The sequence below is a fragment of the Phyllopteryx taeniolatus genome, chromosome 8 (assembly GCF_024500385.1).
Source record: "Phyllopteryx taeniolatus isolate TA_2022b chromosome 8, UOR_Ptae_1.2, whole genome shotgun sequence".
In the NCBI taxonomy this organism is placed as follows: Eukaryota; Metazoa; Chordata; class Actinopteri; order Syngnathiformes; family Syngnathidae; genus Phyllopteryx; species Phyllopteryx taeniolatus.
The window spans coordinates 15,002,024-15,021,219 of record NC_084509.1 but is presented as its reverse complement, the minus strand read 5'-3'; the positions used below and the strand labels follow the sequence as shown (position 1 = coordinate 15,021,219).

Here is a 19,196-nt window from a genome sequence, read left to right as displayed (position 1 = left end):
CTAACCAAGAGTTTAAATTGAGTTTTACCCTAAGGGGAAACAGAAAACATCTCAACTCAACTATTAACAGAAGGAAGGTTGTTGCCTTAAAAAAAAAAAAAAAAAAAAAAGTAATAATAATGTGTTGCCATCTTAGCGGTTTAGGTGACGCTAAGATAATAATCAGTTGTGCTTTTACAAGCAAACATGCTTCTAACAATGACATCATCATGTCACTAAATACCCAGACACTAGCAGTCGGCTTCAGCCGGTTCCTTGGACAAGATGGACCTACACCGGCCAAAACCGGCACTGCCATGAAATGATTCACAGACAAAATGATGGAAGAAGCAGAATGAGAATGAAATGTGCAGTGCTACAATGACTGGAGAATACACAACCAATGCATTCATGCAAACTAGGGACAGAACTAAAGGGTAAGAATCTAGTTGAGAGTTACGGTAATCATTTAAACAGTCACAATCCAGGGATTTGCCGATTATTGCTATTAAAGCAGAGTATATAACAACCACAAACAACATATGATTGAGGCACACATAACAGTGTGAGCTGTACTGTACTGTAATTGTTGTGCTGCCGTTAGACCTTGTGAGGATGGTTGGAATGTTGTTTGTGGTCATTTCTGTGTGGTGTTTGTTGGTAGCATTTTACTAACTCATCTGTACAGTAATTGTGTGTAAAGAAACTGACACAGGTGATTAATCACACAAAGCTTAAAAACCCATTAAATGTTCAAACGTCAGAAACCAAAATAAAAGGCGTGAAAGCATAATAAATTAATCATTTCAGTGTGTAGATTTTGCAGATTTGCGTTACATATAAAACAATTACCATATCCTTGTCTTTGCTTTAAACAGGCCAGTTGCTTCCGCTCGAATGTCAAGATAGTGTTAAAGCTGTTTTGAGAAGACAAGTAAATCAATTTTTGCATAGGAACCTAAAGTACACCTGCCACAGACAGTAAATTAAAATGTCTTTCAAGATTCCCAAACACTTGATTTACCAAGAGTACCACGAGTCACTCACTCTACAGCACTTGACAACTACAGACAAAAAGAATCAGAAACAAAGTAGTTTGCCAAGAATGTTAAGCAAATCCTTTAACATGTACAATTGATGCTTTTGCCCACCAGCATCTAGCTTCTTGTGTGCATCAACAGGTATGGACATTATAGATTAAACTGTCGTCATCATATTAAAAAAAAAAAAAGAAGAAGAATGGTGTCGCCTTAGGCTTTTACCCACCAGAGAGCTACAAATGTCAGGACGAGTGTAAATAATCCACACAATTACAGATTCCTCAGCGTTGCTTCCTCACACCCAAGACTTTGCAGGCAAACCACCAATGGCCTACAGCCAAACACAGGCAGGCATTCATGCAACCGCACTAGTGGGTCATACTAAGACCTTTAAAACAGGAGAGAGCCGGGTGCTGCTGTCATTGCCTGTTACCTTTGGTGGGGCGGATTATTTAAGAGGCGCACAAAAAGCCTATTCAGAGCCTCAAAGGGTGCCATTTACAGAGAATATTCTCAGCCACTGTAGTCGTAACCCAGCAAGGCCTACAGTCAAAACCAGAACAAATAATTCAATGTGACAATGTTTTAGAGCCGAATCAATGTTTTAGCTCACTTTTTTTTTAGCAAGGATGGTCATTTAAAATATACACATGCATGAACATGCACACAAACAACAAAAACAGTGGGCCAGTAGCTGAGCAAAACATTAACCTATCACGTTCTCCAATCCTCTCTTTCAGACCGGGAATCATGATAAGGCTGATGGATGGTCCCTAAGGAGTGCTGATGCCACACACTGGATAATGGGGCAGCTTTGTGGCTAATTGACCATGCATGGAATGTTTATTTGAATCACGTGATCAATGAGTAGAAGCAAAAAAACTGGGATGATCAACACATGACACTCACAATGAGTACAGACCTCTGCCAAGTTCCAACCAAACAATTCTAAACATGTCCATCTCACGAACTGTGACTGTTCCACTCCAGGCCGGTATGGTCCAACTTTTAGATGCGGTGGCCTAAAGTCTCACTTAAATCCAATGCAAGCATACTGTACACAAAAATTTTAATAAATGCTTCAACTTTATCCTGGTCTGTTGTGTCGCTCCACTACAAAATTTCCTCTCTTTAAGTTTTTGTGTATAATTCTGCTAATCAACGAACAAAAACTAACCAACCATTGCCTTTCCCACTGTGTGGTACAGGGAGCTACTCACGAGTGACAATTTTCCACTGAAAAAAGTAGGTACTATGAGGGGTGCGCGGTGTATGTGGTAAATACAGTAGACGGTAAAAATTTGGCTTAGTGTATAGATTTGGATTCTACCGACTAATCGCCATAGCGTTTGTTGTCGTCAGCTGTGTAAATATGGCTATAAGCACATCCACCATGGATCTAGAAGCTACGAGCTGATGTTAAAAATTATTACATTTTTTAAAAATAAAAAAAATAAATCAATCAACGCGTCCACGTCAAAAAGTCATCCATCCTCCCTGCTTTAACGGCAAGCGCTAAACTAACTTGCTACAAGTCCTAAATTTACAACCCCAATTCCAATGAAGTTGGGACGTTGTGTTAAACATAAATAAAAACAGAATACAATGATTTGCAAATCATGTTCGACCTAGATTTAATTGAATACACTACAAAGACAAGATATTTAATGTTCAAACTAATAAACTATTGTTTTTAGCAAATAATCATTAACTTAGAATTTTATGGCTGCAACACGTTCCAAAAAAGCTGGGACAAAGTCATGTTTACCACTGTGTTACATCACCTTTTAGCGCTCAACCTTTAGCCATTAAAAAAATAACTATTTCCTGGACAGGCTTTGTTTGAAGTCTGGTTCTTTAATGTCATACAAGTAGAAAAACAAGTGAACCATGATTAAGATAAAAACAATGTTAAAATGAAAGCTGTAAGCAGCGAATAACGGGCCGTCGTATACCCTTTTTCTTTGCGAATCCTCAAAAAGATGATCTAACTTCGACGCCACATTAAACATCATAGGAAAAAAAGTTTTGTTTTTTTTTTGTTTTTTTTCACGGAATGCTTCTTAATTGCAAAAAATAAAATATTGTCTGTTTTAAATTCAAAACAGGTATACATTTGTGCACAAAATTAACCACACATCAGTTGCAAATAAAATCACTTTGTTCAATAGATGTCATAGATATGAACAATAGGTAGCTAGGACACACACCTATGAGCTGCGTGCCGATGGTGACACTAAGCTAGTAGGGGAAAAGTGTGTTCGCATTCCATGTTTGTGGACGGCATGAAAGCCAAGATAAAATGGATGCCTTCCCATTGTACTGCATACGGTTGCACACAACGCCGTACACTCACAACAAGGGAACTGGGAATAACCTTTCATAGGTAAGAATAATTTCTGTGTTCTTTTTTTCAAATGTTCTATATTAATAGCACATTTTTTTTTTTTTCGTCATGTTCGGCTGTTAGGTTAAGCAGAATGGAGGATCTGTATACCTTTTGTGCTGGAACAGTTTTACTGTGTCACAGTGGAGTTTTTAAGTTTCCGCTGTGGTTTCTTAGTACAACCCCAATTCCAATGAAGTTGGGACGTTGTGTTAAACATAAATAAAAACAGAATACAATGATTTGCAAATCATGTTCAACCTATATTTAATTGAATACACTACAAAGACAAGGTGTTTAATGTTCAAACTGATAAACGTTATTGTTTTAAAAAATAATCATTAACTTAGAATTTTATGGCTGCAACACGTTCCAAAAAAGCTGGGACAAAGTCATGTTTACCACTTACATTTTCTTTTAACAACATTCAATAAACGTTTGGGAACTGAGGACACTAATTGTTGAACTTTGTCGGTGGGATGCTTTCCCATTCTTGCGTGATGTACAGCTTCAGCTGTTCAACAGTCCGGGGTCTCCGTTGTCGTATTTTATGCTTCATAATGCGCCACACATTTTCAATGGTCTGGACTGCAGGCGGGCCAGTCTAGTGCCCGCACTCTTTTACTACGAAGCCACACTGTTGTAACACGTGCAGAATGTGGTTTGGCATTCTCTTGCGGAAATACGCAGGGCCGTCCATGAAAAAGACGTTGCTGGAATGGCAGCATATGTTTCTCCAAAACCTGTATGTACCTTTCAGCATTAATGGTGCCTTCACAGATGTGCAAGTTATCCATGCCATTGGCACTAACACAGCCCCATACCATCACAGATGCTGGCTTTTGAACTTTGCATCCATAACAGTCCGGGTGGTTCTTTTCCCCTTTGGCCCCGACAGCCACAATTTCCAAAAACAATTTGAAATGTGGACTCGTCGTACCACAGAACACTTTTCCACTTTGCATCAGTCCATCTTAGATGAGCTCGGGCCCAGAGAAGCCGGCAGCGTTTCTGGGTGTTGTTGAGAAATGGCTTTTGCTTTGCATAGTAGAGTTTCAAGTTGCACTTACGGATGTAGCGCCGAACTGTATTTACTGACATTGGTTTTCTAAAGTGTTCCTGAGCCCATGTGGTGATATCCTTAACACATTGATGTTGGTTTTTGATGCAGTGCCGCCTGAGGGATCGAAGGTCACGGGCATTCAATGTTGGTTTTCGGCCTTGCCGCTGACATGCAGTGATTTCTCCAGATTCTCTGAACCTTTTGATGATATTATGGACCGTAGATGATGAAATCCCCAAATTCCTTGCAATTGTACGTTGAGGAACATTGTGCTTAAACTGTTCGACTATTTTCTCACACACTTTTTCACAAAGAGGTGAACCTCGCCCCGTTTTTGCTTGCGAGTGACTGAGCAATTGAAGGGATTCAATATATTTATACCTCCTAGCCCTAGTTATGGTACTACCAGGTGCTTCTTCTGATTCCTGGTCCGCCAGGTTTCCAAGTGTGCCAAGCAGACACAAAAAGGCTGACGTAAACCAGTGTCTGTCATTCTTTGGTTGAGCAGATTTGTCAGTGTAACTTTTGAGACAGGAAAAACATGATCTCACAGCTTTCCTTGTTTCTGTGCTTTAGCACTGAACATTGCAGTGCTACACTCCACAGTCTCCAATTTGCTGCAGTGATGAGATTCCTTGCGGCCCTTAGTCCCCTCAAATAAAATAAATAAAAAAAAAAAGTGTTCTTTGCAGTTTCCTACAGTACAAGAAAATGGACTGCCGCTAGTATTATAAAAGATGAAAAGGCAGATAAACTATCAAACCGTGATCGAAAGACAACCTCTTGCCTTACGACAATCGCACTCTCTTTTACAGGAAGCTACAAAGTAAGCAACTGGAATGCAAGATCATGCAGCTTCAGGATCATAGCCTTCCAGTCGCCCCCTTTTGGCTTCTGTTTGTAGAAACCTTACATGATCAAAAGGTTTATCCAAGACGTTCGTGACCAACCTAAAAGTCTCAGTTTCCCTTTAAAAACAACACAGCTTTGAGATGTTTGGTGATGGGGGAGGATGTTTGCCTTGGTGTGCACAAGGGGACGCCCCAAACGAGAACTCAGGTGCTGGGCAGGGATTAAAGATCATGTTGGGAGACACATGGGTGGAAGGGGATACAAAAGGAGCGGGAGAAAAGGTTGCTAAGAAATGCCTGACTTGAAGCTAATTACAGAGGCTCTGACGGCAGGAATGCGGCATCACATTTGGGCTTGGTCACACCTGGCTGTCCAAAGAGCAAAGCCAAATGGAAAACACTGGAAGTGAATGACATTAAAAACAATACAAAAAAAGAGAGGCGCTCACCCCTATGGCTGTTCTATTGTCAGGTATGGAAAGTAACCTTTGAAAAAAACTTGATGCCACACAGAATGCAAATAATCCCACCAATGGATTAGTTTGTGGGAAAACTGCATTCGGGAAATGAGACAGCTAACAGGAAAGGAAATGAACTAGATAGATAAGGAATAAACAAGGGAGATGGCTGCTGTCCCATTCAGCCTGTGACTGGTGTCCTGCTGATTGCAACACACTAGAAAAGATAAGGGTTACAACAATAAGAGTCTGTTTTATTTTACAATGTATTATCTTAATTTATTCCAAATATCATTCCCTGTCGTTGTATATTTATGGCTCAATTAAATGGGTTTCCCTCCCACATTGCTCAGGTAGGTTGCACACAAATAAGCCTAAAAACCTAAATAAATCTCAGGATTGTACGTGGAGGTAGGTTAAAATGATTTTTGCTGTCTTTTTTGTTGTTCCCAATTGGTTACGATTCTCATTGGGAGCCACATTGAGTACTTGTGATCACAGAATGGGTGGGTGGGAGCCGAAACAGGTGCATCAAATTGGTCTTTCTCCAGTGTTTTCTTTATCTGCACCATTACAGAGGAACATCTGGTCTGTCGGTGGGAGGAGGATGAAGGATAAAGACATCACTAGGGACCGAGGGGCCACGAGAGGCCAAAGGGGGCCCCATGTGCTACTCGAAGGGAGGGATTTTATTTATTTATTTATTTATTTAAATCAACAGGCAACAAAGAGTGGCTAAGTGAAAGAAGAACAGGAGGCGCTTGGTTAAAGTGCTCTGATTTATGTTTTCAGATATCAAATTCAGATATGGCACAGAATCCAACAAGAATCCACAATGCCATTTTTTATTTTTATTTTTTAATTACCGGTAGTTTAAAAGGCCAGTAACCAAAAAGCCGACAGTCGGCCAATGACTGACTCTCTTTCGACAAGTGCATGCGACTGTGTAGGAGCCAGGAGAATGAAATGGCTTCAAACTGCCAACTAGCTCCTGCGGGAAACTTGGCACGCGTTATCCACCGGGATGTAACCTCCGAGTCCGCAGCTCACGATGCTATGTGAGCAAAGTCAGTGTTATATGCAGTGGACTCACCTGTGCTGTGCTGCAGCTGGAAACTCTGCATTAGATGCATACAAGAGTCAGTGTTACCAGCAGGAGATCAACACCATGAGACGACTTAGCGTGGGTACACGCCCCACGGAAGCCCAGCTTGGAGTGCTCAACCCGGATACAGGCTACACTGATCATCAGAAACCATTCCAGAAATCGGGGAATTTGAGAATAAAAATCCCTCAGAATGCAAAAGGAAAACCACTTATTATCCAAGTGGAGCAACAAGGTCCACTCTTTGAGTGTCATTGCTCCGTACGCAATGAAAAATGAATTGGTTTGAAGACTAAAATAAATGCTAAAAACCAACAGTGCAAAAGTACAACAAACCGTTTACCTTCTTAGCTGTCACAATGTTGGCATAGACGTATTTTATTGTTTCACTCACCCAATTGACAGAGTTGACATCACGCAGTGTAGGCTGAGGCTCGGAGCGGGAGGGAGCACGTCAGACGACACACATTGTGAAAGCCTTTGCACAATATAATCTTATTCCAAGAGTTGCACTGAGGTGACTGGTCATTAATTTAAAAAAAGTTAAGACACACTTTTTGTTCGCTGCCGTTGGGCACAAGCACGTTTTCTTTTGCACTAAATAATGGTTTATATAATGTTTAACATTATAATAGTCATTTGTTCAAAACATTTATTTTTCCGTTTTCTTACAATGTTTTTGCAGCTGCAAGACAAGTTCATTTAAAAAAACAGTGTTAATTCTGATATTTGTTTTACTGCCCCTGCCCCCCAAAAAATAAAATAAATAAAAATTGTACCAATTAGAATATCGTTAAAGTACCAGATTGATAAACAGCACTATGCAGCATAGTTAAAAGTAGGATTGTTAAAATCTTAACGATACCCATTCCGACTAACGCAGTCAACTCCAGTGCCTAGATTTCCTTTTTTTTTTTTTTTTTTTTGTCAGTTCACGACTTTTGGGAATTTTTAGGTATCACTGTATTCATCGGGGGTTGAGGTCCAGGATGACTTTTATTTGAACTTATCTGAACTGAGCGTGAATGTGATTACATAAATGACTTTACCCATCCAGAGTAATGAGCCACTACAGGCTATAGGGGTGAATTCACGCCATGGTAGTGTTGGAATCAACATTTCCTGGAACAGGTGCCACAAAAAGTTAAGTTTGTGCAAGTGACAAAGTGCAATGGTTTTTCAGCACTCACAGTGCGAGCCAAGGTGTGGTGAAGGGACAGTCATGGGAAAAAGCTTAAACTGCATCACTGGCAAGCAGCAGCATTTCTCAACAATAGGAAAAGAAAGACTTAAATTCACAGCCAGAAAGTTTCAGTGAAAAAAAAAATTCATACATTTAACAAAAGTCACTGGATGGGAAAAGCTCAAAGATTTAAGAAGAGAATGTCAGCCAAAAATGTGTCATGGATAACCAGGGAGCAAGTCTAAGCTCTACAACTCTCCATTTCCCTATGCACAATGTGCTTTCGTGTCCATTATACCCAATTCATTGTTACAGCAAGATGGGCGTATCCATAACGTTTTGTACATAATCAGGATAGACAAGAGTGGTAACCTAAACTCGGGAAATAATTTGCTTTGTTTACTATTATGAAATACTTTATGAATTCATAAAACATCAAAAACCATTACTGCCTTCATACATCTGTTGCTGTCTTGGCTGACCACAGCTGCACAAATATAGAGAGTTCACCATCTTCTGGATTTTACATTATTAATTTTACTAAAATGTAGCCTGTAAGACAAGGCATTTTAGTTTTTAAATAAAACTCCGGTAGGACAAGTGATTATGCCATCGCTTACTTCTCTTTATTTTTTACTTGACATGGCAAACAGCGCCAAAATGAGAATGGCAGAGTGGGAGAAGGGACCTGAGAAACTCTGTACTTGCCAGATAGCCTGGCGCCACAACTCGCAGGTCAGCCACCTCCATCGCCACCCGAGCAGAGCTCAACATCTATTTTGCAGACCATAATTTGTATTCAGGTTTAGTGTTGGCGTCCGTATTTAGCTTTAAAGCATCTACAGTATTCGCCACAAGGATGACGTGGCTCCGACTCCACCTGCCTGAAAGGCTAATAGAGTGGTATATGTGTCATAATGCCAGAGCATTTTTACTAGGAATGGTCGAGTACCGATACCAGGCATCGGTATCGGGCCGGTATCTGCCTTATTTCAAGGTAGTGTGAACTTGTGAAGGCAGCCACTGATACTTAAGGTAAAATAAACTCTGACATTAAGTACATCCTCCTCACCACCAGTTAGCACTACACTGCACCACCTTCCTGCATGATCTGACTGTACCTTACATTCTCTCATTCCTGCAGTTTTTCTTGTCTTTGTGAAAGTAACTGAAAAGTAATGCAAAAACAGTTTAAGGCATTACAATTCAGAAAACGTTCCACTACTTTATATATATAATATAAAGTATAAATATATAAAAGCCAGCAACCAGTAATAGGTATTGCTTTTTGGAACTTGCTCTTTCGAAATTCATTGCTTTTCTAGAATGGCGATGATCATTTGAAATTCTGAACGTGCAAATGTCATGTGATCAGTGGCTAAAGCTCTGGTTTAAGTGTCTTATGTATGGTCGACAAAAGACAAACCACTTTCCAATAGGCTGCCATTTCCACTAAAGGTCAACAAACAGGCTCTACAGGAAAATAAGCAAACAAAAAAATAAAGCGCGTCACCGATCTCGAGTTCAATGCAGTTACATTTTTTTAATATGCAACTGTGCGCGGGAATAAAATGGTGAAATTTGCTTCTGCAGAACAGTAAACATTTGGTATAAAGTAGGGTTTAGATCAGGATTTTTAGGGCAGATCACCGATCAGCAAGTTTAAAAAAACGGTAACCGATCACCGATCCGATCCAATCACAAGATGGAGCAATGTGTCCATTTACATGACTTGTTCATTTATTGTTTATACTTGCGTACCATATACTGAGTACTGTATCCATCCATCCATCCATCCATCCATTTTCTGTACCGCTTATCCTCACTATGGTCGCGGGTGCGCTGGAGCCCATCCCAGCTCACTTATTCTCTAGCATTTTAGACAAAAGTTAAAACATCAATGACCTCTAGGGGGCAGTACAGAGGGAACATAATATAATATAATCAGTCGCAATCAAAGCTTCGGTAAACATTGGTTTGTGCGTGTGAAAAAGTGTTGATGGTGACCAAGTATGTTCACGACAGCTAGCATGGGAGGCGATGCGCTGGTCACAATACGCAATCCTATTCGTTGACGTCAAGGTGCGCTGTCTGAAACTTGTCGATATGTCACACTACACGGAAGATGTCAAAAAAAGACTGTTTTGGCGTTGTAGGGATATCGTAGGGCCAAATTGTAGATCATGGATTATGTCACAAGAGGTTTTGTCATTCACGACAAAATCTGTCAGGCAGATCTGGGAAAATCGCCTGCGATAGCCTATATTGGGGCTCAAATCCTGTAGTCTGATCTAGGCATTCGGAGTAGAGGACCCCCTGTAAAAAGGAGGGCCGACCCTCACAGTGATTCACTGCTTTGAACTGTATTTCTGTCCTTCAGCTCAACAAAAATATAAAACTTTACCTCTAATACAGTTGGTTGCAGCAGACTTACCACTTTTTCGGCATCCTTCTGTCTGTACCTACTGCAATGTTATGGTATGGTTTGGCATAATATTGACACACTGCAGTTTCATTGACTGGTTAAGCAGGGATTCATCCATGCAAAAACAATCTACTGTATTAACTAGAAATGCACTACTGTAGGCCAACACAATGGGGGCTTTTCCACCACAGGAACCTTTGCAGGAACTTCCCGAGGAACCCCGATAGCTTGAGTTCCCTCTGTGTCCCCACCAAAAAAAAAAAAAACTACCACGGTACAAAATGTTCCCCCTCTATTATTTTGTTCCTCCTGGCACGTAGGGTCTTCTGAGAGCTAACAGGAACACTTTCACAGGGCGGGGTGTGCCTACGAACACTGATTGGTTGACAGACCTCTGTAAGCGTTTACTTTTTCATTCACAGATCCACCATCACGGAAGGCTAGAAATAAGAGGATTAAAATACATTGAAAAGAAAAACTTCCAAACACCGATCTTTACGTTTTCCCCTGAGTGGCACTTGGTGGACAAGAAGCAGGCTGGACAAACTCTGTGCTCCCCGAGCTTATGTTGCCGTGGCCGACTTGGTGGCAAAGTCCGCCGCCGGGAGGTGCGCCCCCGCCACGGGCTCAGCAGCAAAATCCACCGCCGCCCTGGCAGCAAGGTCCACCGCTGGCTGACTCGGTCCCGCTAGGGAGTGGAGGTCAGAGCCCAAACGGGCGTTTGCATCATCCTCGGCCAGGCCAGAGGAGATGAACACCGGCGTGAGGCTGGCTGACAGGGACGCTCTGATGGTCCAATCCAGTCAGTCGCGGGGTAAAAACAATAATAAACATTCCCAAGCAGGAGCTCCTCCAGCCTGCGGAAAAATGCCACGTTTGCCATAGTGCGAGACAAGGAAATGAAGCCCAGCTTTTTGTCTGTGTTTATATGTTCAGAAATAAATATTTGCGATGTACAGTCTGTTTTTTTTTTTTTTTTTTTTCTATTTAGGTATCGCATCTCAATAAAATTTTATAAATTTATTGAAATGTACCTGTATATAATAAAATTCCCCACCTCAAAGATTGTCTGCAGCCAGGTTGGCATTGCAAATGTGAATCAGTTCTCAATTGCCTCACCTGGATAAAGGGTTACGTTTTAAAAGGTAGAAAAAAATATTTTAAATTTAGATTAGGATATAAAATATTAATTTAACTATGCCTAAAATACCAGCATACATCAGTATTGAGCAACATCAGCCTCATTTGCTTAAGCTACCCTAAACTAATAAGTGCGATGGAAAGACAAACCATATGGGCCATTTACGACCAGGAACTCAAAGTTCCTGGGCTGGTTGGTGGAAAAGCCACTAATGCATCTTATTGACGACCAGGGGCCAAGCCCTGGCGAAGCGAGCAAGAAATGAGACACTGGCCTGATGACGAGGTAGAACTTCTGCTTCAGAATGAAAGCAGCAGCAGATCACCACCAAGGTAAAGGACATCAACACGCTGATTGTTGTGTTGTTGTCGACGGTATTCACGTGATAACTAGAACAACCACATCATCGTCTCAGGATGTTAAAAGCACGGAAACGCGTGAGCAGCATTCTGAGATCTATCCACTCTGGGACCAGTTTCAAAAGTGAGCATTTTAAGGCACCCAAAACTCCTTTTAGTTTTTAAAAAAAACTTTGCAGTAAAAACGTGTTCTCGTGTGGACTTGGCCTTACTTATTTGTTTAATTTCACACTTGAGTGGGCAGGCACTCCAGAGACCCAACTATTTGGATAGTGGCACTTAAAGTCAAATTTCCATAACGTGTCCCCTTTGAAGATGGTTGGGGAAAAAAATACAATAAGTTCAGCTCAAATGCAACTGTTGACTGGCATTACGTAGCCTCCAAAACTAGCAAGTGAGATCAGCATTTATTGCTCCAAATTGCACCTCAGTGAATAAAACTGAAGTGCCGCTCGGTGGAAACGTGGCTTTGTCACGTTTTTTCCAAGCAACACCAGTTTCATTTTTCAGAAATGTCGTAAAAGAGTAAGATATTCACTCCAACGAAAGTCAAATTTAGTCTGATAAGGTGAAAAAGCTGACTTTTTACTACCCCTGCTTGAAATGCAACTCGCATATCATGGCCAAGCCGTTGTGCGTAATGCTGCAAGTGTTTAACATCACTGTTAAAACGCTCTTCCCACATGCACAGAAGATTCATGGCAGCTGGAAGTGACAGCTCATCCAACTTTCCATAAATCTTGGAGATAGTGCAAGCGGAGCTGAATAAAAAACACATGGAGGGGGACGAGAACAGGAAGACACGAGTTTAAAAAAAAGAGTTGGGGGGGGGGGGGGGGGGGCCTTGGACTGGAACAGATAAAGCAGCACAAGACTACAGTGATCTAAGAGGTTCTATTACAAATAAACAAAACCATGTGTGTGTCTGGATAAGTGGGGGAGCACCAAAAAGGGGCCTCTGCACACCCTGGCAATGCCGCTCACCTCAAAAGTTCAGCGTATGTCCCTTTATTGTGGCGACTAGAAAGGGGGAGTAGCGAGGGGTGGTGTGGGGGGGCTGGGGGGGGGGGGGGGGGGGGGGTCACCAATTATTGGGGCAATGGCCTCTTCTCTCACTCTCCGAAACTGCAAATTAGCCATTTTGGTTAGCCAAGCAGACGCACTGGATCAAAAAGGTCAGACATGCCCACTTAATCCTGGTAAATCTCCCCCTTCACATCTCACCAGGCTGTCAGCTTCTGTGTGACAGCAACCAATCACACACACATACACATGCTTTTGCACTGGGAGCACCTCCACCACGCACACAACCATAACCATACACTCCCTTTATGCTCTGGACTTGTAGCGTCCGCAATTGACATGTCTCCCGTTAGTCATTTTCCATAGCGAAACACAGCTTTCCAAATTTGATTGTCGGTCAGGAAAGGGACACTGGATCTGCTGGCCTACTTTTAGAAAAATGCTAAATATGGTCTCCGATCATGAGCACTGGGTTGGGAGCCCTCAGGTTTAAGGATATTGAAAGGGGTGAGAGCGGGAAGGTGGGGGCATCCCACATCCAAATATGAGCAGCTGTCTTGACCTCTGAGAAAAACATGAATGAAAATCAGTTATGCTTAGCTTCAGGGGGTTGGGGCTTTTAGGGGTATTTTTCTGCACTGTAGACTAAAGCTAGGCAATCAACTCCTCAGAAGAGACCATTGTGAGCTAACCACTGGGTAAACCACACGAGTTGTGTTCCCTGCACAGAAAAAAAACAGCATGGGAGCATACTTACATATGTACCTTTTGGGCCCTAGAAAAGGCACAAACCATTACACCGGAATCCAGTAATTAGCGCTATGAAGTACAATAGTGTAGATTCCACGTTAACTAGTTGTTATGTTAGGGTTGGTAATCAACTGGACGCCAGAGGTCATTTCGAAGGCTGGAATAACAAGGCATTCAGGAGTTAATGAGTAGTTGAATGTGAATGCATGTATATTGTACAGCTTGTTATTGGGGTGGTATGCCTTTACACTTTTACAGTGCTGGAAAAATACTGTTGCATTACAGTCCACTAATTATTGAGAAAAAAACCATGGATTCCCATTGTTTTGTTTTATATATTCGCAGGAGGGTAGAAATAGTATAGTTAGCACATCTGTCTCACAGTCAGGAGATTTGGGTTTAAATCGCTCTTGAAAAATCTTTTCAAGAGTTTGCATGTTCTTTCTACGCTTGGGTGGGTTTTCTCCTGGTACTCCGGCCTCCTCCCACATCCCCAAAACGTGCTTCTTAGGTTGACTCGAAATTGACCATAAGTGTGAATGTGAATGGTTGATTGTAAGGATGCATGATAACTATCGGCCCGATAATGGGGGGAAAAAAAGATGTCACACTCATCGGTCTGATACACAAAAAAACTGTAGCGATAACAAGAGAAAATGACTCTTAATGAGTCACTGTTTATGACAGCCTAAGCGCTTTGGTACTGTGGAGGCAATTGTGGAAGCCTGATTTCAGCCTTGATTGATAAGGAAGGGGGAAGCTAATGAATACTTCTGAGCCATCAGTTTGTTTTTTGGAGCTTGTGGTCAAACACCTGAGTAAATAATACTGAGGACTGTAGGTCATGCACTTTTTAACAAGGACTGTGTGTTATTGGAACTTTACTGGTACAAAAGGTAAAACATTTTTACCCTTGACACTTTTAAAGCTTATGAACACACCTGTACTTTTTTTTCATACAATTGCCAGAGTACAACCATTAGCCCTATAGTGTATATTAGTGTCAATTTTACCTAAAGGGACAGAAGTTGATTCATGCGGTCTTCCCATTTACAAGTCAGCCTAAGGGGTTGGCAATTGGCCTGACCAGGGAGAACGCAGATGATCCCTGATTTCAGGAAATTTGAACATGCATGTTTTTGGAAAGTGTGAGGAAAACGGAATACCCAGAGAAAACCCACGCAAGCACAGGGTGAACATCTAAACTGAACAAGGGAGACCAGAGGAAAGATTTGAATTCAAAACCTCAGAACTGTGAGGCAGACGTGAACGACTAGGCCGCCGTGCTGCTTTTTCCCCCTCTAATCTATCCAAATAAATTTAACCTTAATTTGCCTAATTCAGTGATCCCCAACCAGTGTGCCGTGATAGATCATCAGGTGTGCTTCAGGCAATTATATAATTGCACTTAATTGGTTTCGCAAATATTTTACAGAGGAATTTTTTTTTTTTTTTTTTTTTTTTTTTTTAAATCTTTCTTCATGCCATGCAGCAACATAGTGACGTACAGATCTATTAAACTTCCACAATGTGGCAGAAGGTAATTTTTCCAACCGATTTTCAAAACTCATGGTGGGTTGTACTCAGGTTGGAGGGGCGATTCCAACCAGACTCAGCATTTTGACACGCTGTCATTTTGGGGAAATCTTAAGTCACATTGCTATTTGAAGCACTTTCTTCCCTATGCATTATGTTCGGACGCACAGGGTTCAATTATTGCCATTTGAATGGGAAATACGTGCCCCCTTTGTGGAGTAGCCCTCTGTAGAAGAGATGACTTTTCAAAGCACAAGTTAATAAGAGCCCACTTTAACTTATCAATACCACATTGGCATCGATACTGTGTTTCGACACACCACAATGAAAGGAAGTGTTTCTTTACAAACGAACTTAACAGTCAACCTCCTCTCAGCTTGCGACTCGAAGGGGAAATCAGTTCATCTCTCACCTGCTTGAAGTCGACCACAAAGGTGACGAGGGTGCCGTCTCCTTGCTTGAACTCCACCGATATGGCGTCTCTCTCGCTGTCCGCCTCCAGGACCTCCTCGGTCACCAGCCCGTCGGCGAGCCGGACCCGAACCCTCAGCTCGGAGCCCAGTCCCAGGGCGCAGGCGATAAGCAGCGGCAACAGCAGCAGAAGCCGAACCTTGGCGGCGCTCGCACACATCCCCGAACACGCAGAAGCCAACCCAAAGCCAGGAAGAGTCGAAGCGTCATCCAAATGTATGCGTTCATATCGAAAGTCTTCTCCTCACATTTTTTTTTTTTTTTTTTTTTCAAAAGGCGCTCAATCACCGCGCTTCACTTCTTGTGACGACTTCCCCCTTTCCATTGAGAGGCTTTCTGTTCCGATAAAAGCAGTTCACCGGTCCAATGGTAGCACGTTGTTGCTATTCCGTGTTGACGGAGCCAACTTTTCCACGCGTGGAGCCGAGGAGCTCCACACTGCAAACTTTTAGTGTGCGTGAGTGTGTGCTGGTCGTAAACTCTTGGAGCCGCACACACACTGGCCTAGCTGCCCATCCCCCTAAAGAAGAAGGAGGCCTCTCATGTGATCCTCCTTATGCACTCTCAACTAATAATACTCCTCTACTGAACACTCTTCTTCCCCCCCCCCATCCCTATACTGTATACAAGTGGTTCTCCAATTTTTTTTACACCAAGTACCACCTCAAAAAGTACAACCATGATAACCAACATTAAAATACAGTAGCGTAGATCCAAAGGTTTTATTCCTAAAAAAAAAAAAAGTAGACCTTTGTGAAATATTATCGTAAGCTGCCTGCGTAAATAAGGATGCATGTTTGCCTCATAAAAGTGAAATAAAAAAATTTGACCTCAATAAATGTTTGAAAACAAACAGTTCTAAAAGTTTGAATGCAAATGCTTTGTGCTAAAAAGTTAAATACAACTGACCTGTACTTAACAAATGTACTGTATTGGATTAAAATAAAGTTTAAGTACATTTTAAGTACAGTTTGAACATCTAATTCAGTGTTCTTTTCGCATACAATTAGACGAGAGAGACCTCGTACCACTAGTGGTATATACTAAACTACGGTGGTGTATACTAAACTACGGTCCACACCTGTTGGAATTTGCAACGCTTGAAGGTAATTAAATGCAAGGAAATGAGGAAGTAAAAAATACAAAACATCTTACCAAAAATATATTGGAGTCCTTTCACAATTGGAGGACAATTTAGCCACCAATATTTTTAAAAAACAGATCATCCATACAGCCAGCCAATCGCAGGGCACACACGAAGAAACAGCTATTCACATTCACAGCCCAGACAATTTAGAGTCTTCAATTAACCTACCATTGATGTTTTTGGAACGTACTTGTAAAGAAACCGCAGTACCTGGAAAAACAAAAAGAAACTCTCAATAATAAAAAAAGAAAATCTTTGAATTTTTTTCTGATAATATAACTAGGTTGCATTGTTTTGAGTCATTCCGGCTGGAAACAGTGAAAAATATGAAAAATAGAAGAGAGGACTTTTTTTTATGATATCATTTCTGCTGAGTCATGTAGTTCACTTTTCCCCCCCCTCTCAACCATAAAGTATGCTGATAGACAAAACTTCAAAATATAATTTCTAGAATTTAAAATATATCTGTGATAAAATAAAATGTTTGAACAATTAAAAGCAAGATTATAGCAACAAAATCATAATACAAAGCTATTTTAAAACTTATTTTATCTGATTTGAGATGTAAGTTGGTCTTCAATAAGGAAGGACAAGAGAAAATTTTACAAAGCTATTTGATATTTCAAATCATATCACTTTTATTACAGATGCACTTACATTTTGTCTCAGGACAACTATAATTTACACCACCATAAATTTGCCTCGATCAGGTGCTCCTCACAAGATTTCTGACAGATGAGTGCAAAGAATAATCAGAAGAGCTGTCTAAGAGCCAAGGACTACCTGTGGAGAACTTCAAAAAGTCCTGGAATTAGCAGATACTCTTCTCACAAGGAAACCAGTGAGTAATGTACTCCACCACCATGGTCTGTATGCACACTCACCACGCAAGACCCCATTGCTGAAAAAAAAGCATGTCAAAGCTCGTTTAAATTTTTCTGAACAACATTTGCACAAGCCAGTTAAATACTGGGAGAATATAGTCTGGTCAGATGAGAGTAAAATTTATCTTTTTGGAGGAGAAATGGCACTGCACATCACCCTGAAAACACGATACCAACAGTGAAGTTCGGAGGTGGGAACATGATGGTGTGGGGCTGCTTTTCAGCAAATGGTACTGGTAAACTTCACATTATTGAAGGAAGGATGAATGGGCAAATGTACCGAGACATTCTTGACAAAAATATGCTGCCATCTACGAGGATGATGAAAATGGACCCAGGGTGGACATTTCAGCAGGATAATGATCCAAAACATTCTGCCAAGGAAACTCTCAATTGACTTCAAAGAAAAAAAATAAAGCTGGTAGAATGGCCAAGCCAATCACCTGACTTGAATCCAATCGAAAATCCATGGAAAGAACTCCATAAAGAAGCCCACGGAACCTTCAAGATTTGAAGACTGCTTGTGTGGAGGAATGGGCCAAAACCACAGGACCTCAAATTTTCAGGTCAATAGCACCTTAGGAAATATATTTAATGAGAAAAATGGTGACGTGTTAAGTACTTATTTCAGCCGCTACAAATGTCAATTTACCACATTTTAATCATCCACAACCAATGTACATGTCCAAATCAAATAAATTTAAAGGAATTTTTTCAATGTGGAATGATGTATTGAGTTTTCTTTTCCTACCAAAAAATAAAAAGCAAAAAATCTAGATTTCCTGCTGAGGCCATGTTGCTAAGCAGGATTCATCAGTCTCAATCCTAACTACCCAGAAACTAATGGTGAAACTATTATATGTACACTTATTATTTTTGATCATGATTAATATTGATTATATAGTTTGCAATTTAATCATTACAGTTAGCGTGAGCAAAGAAACAGAGGACTATTTGCTAGATTTAGTGGGGCACTTCCTCCCTAGCCCCAATCAATAGAGCTATGTCAATATTACATAAAATCAGTAGAAAAACAATAAAATTGAATAGAAAAATACACAAATTCTACTTTTATGACATTGTATGGTTTAATTTTAAACATCTGAACATATTTTGGCAATTTTAAACATGCACGTTTGCAGTGGTGTAGTACTACACTGCATCATACTGAGATGTTTTCCAATATCATAATCCATCTTCCTCACCTTCCTCAAAATCAAAATGATACAAAAATCTCCTTGACTTCTTTGAACACCATTTCTTTTTAATGCATGAGATAAGATGCACAATCTTACACAATCACAATGTGCTTACTTTTGATGTTTAACAACTACTACCTGTATATTGGTTTCATTTTCAATGAAAGCCATCAGAAAATATGCATATATAGTCACA

General features: G+C 40.9%; 1 protein-coding gene across 1 annotated transcript in view; it reads right to left on the bottom strand.

Annotated features, from left to right (window-relative positions):
- The window catches only part of oafa (OAF homolog a (Drosophila)), a 28,574-nt gene extending 12,256 nt beyond the window's left edge, over window positions 1-16,318 (bottom strand). Inside the window, exon 1 of the mRNA XM_061782675.1 lies at window positions 15,712-16,318. Within this exon, the coding sequence (XP_061638659.1) occupies window positions 15,712-15,930 (219 nt within the window). The 5' untranslated portion in view covers window positions 15,931-16,318. The remainder of the gene's footprint in view (window positions 1-15,711) is intronic.
- Between the last annotated feature and the right edge of the window lie 2,878 nt (window positions 16,319-19,196).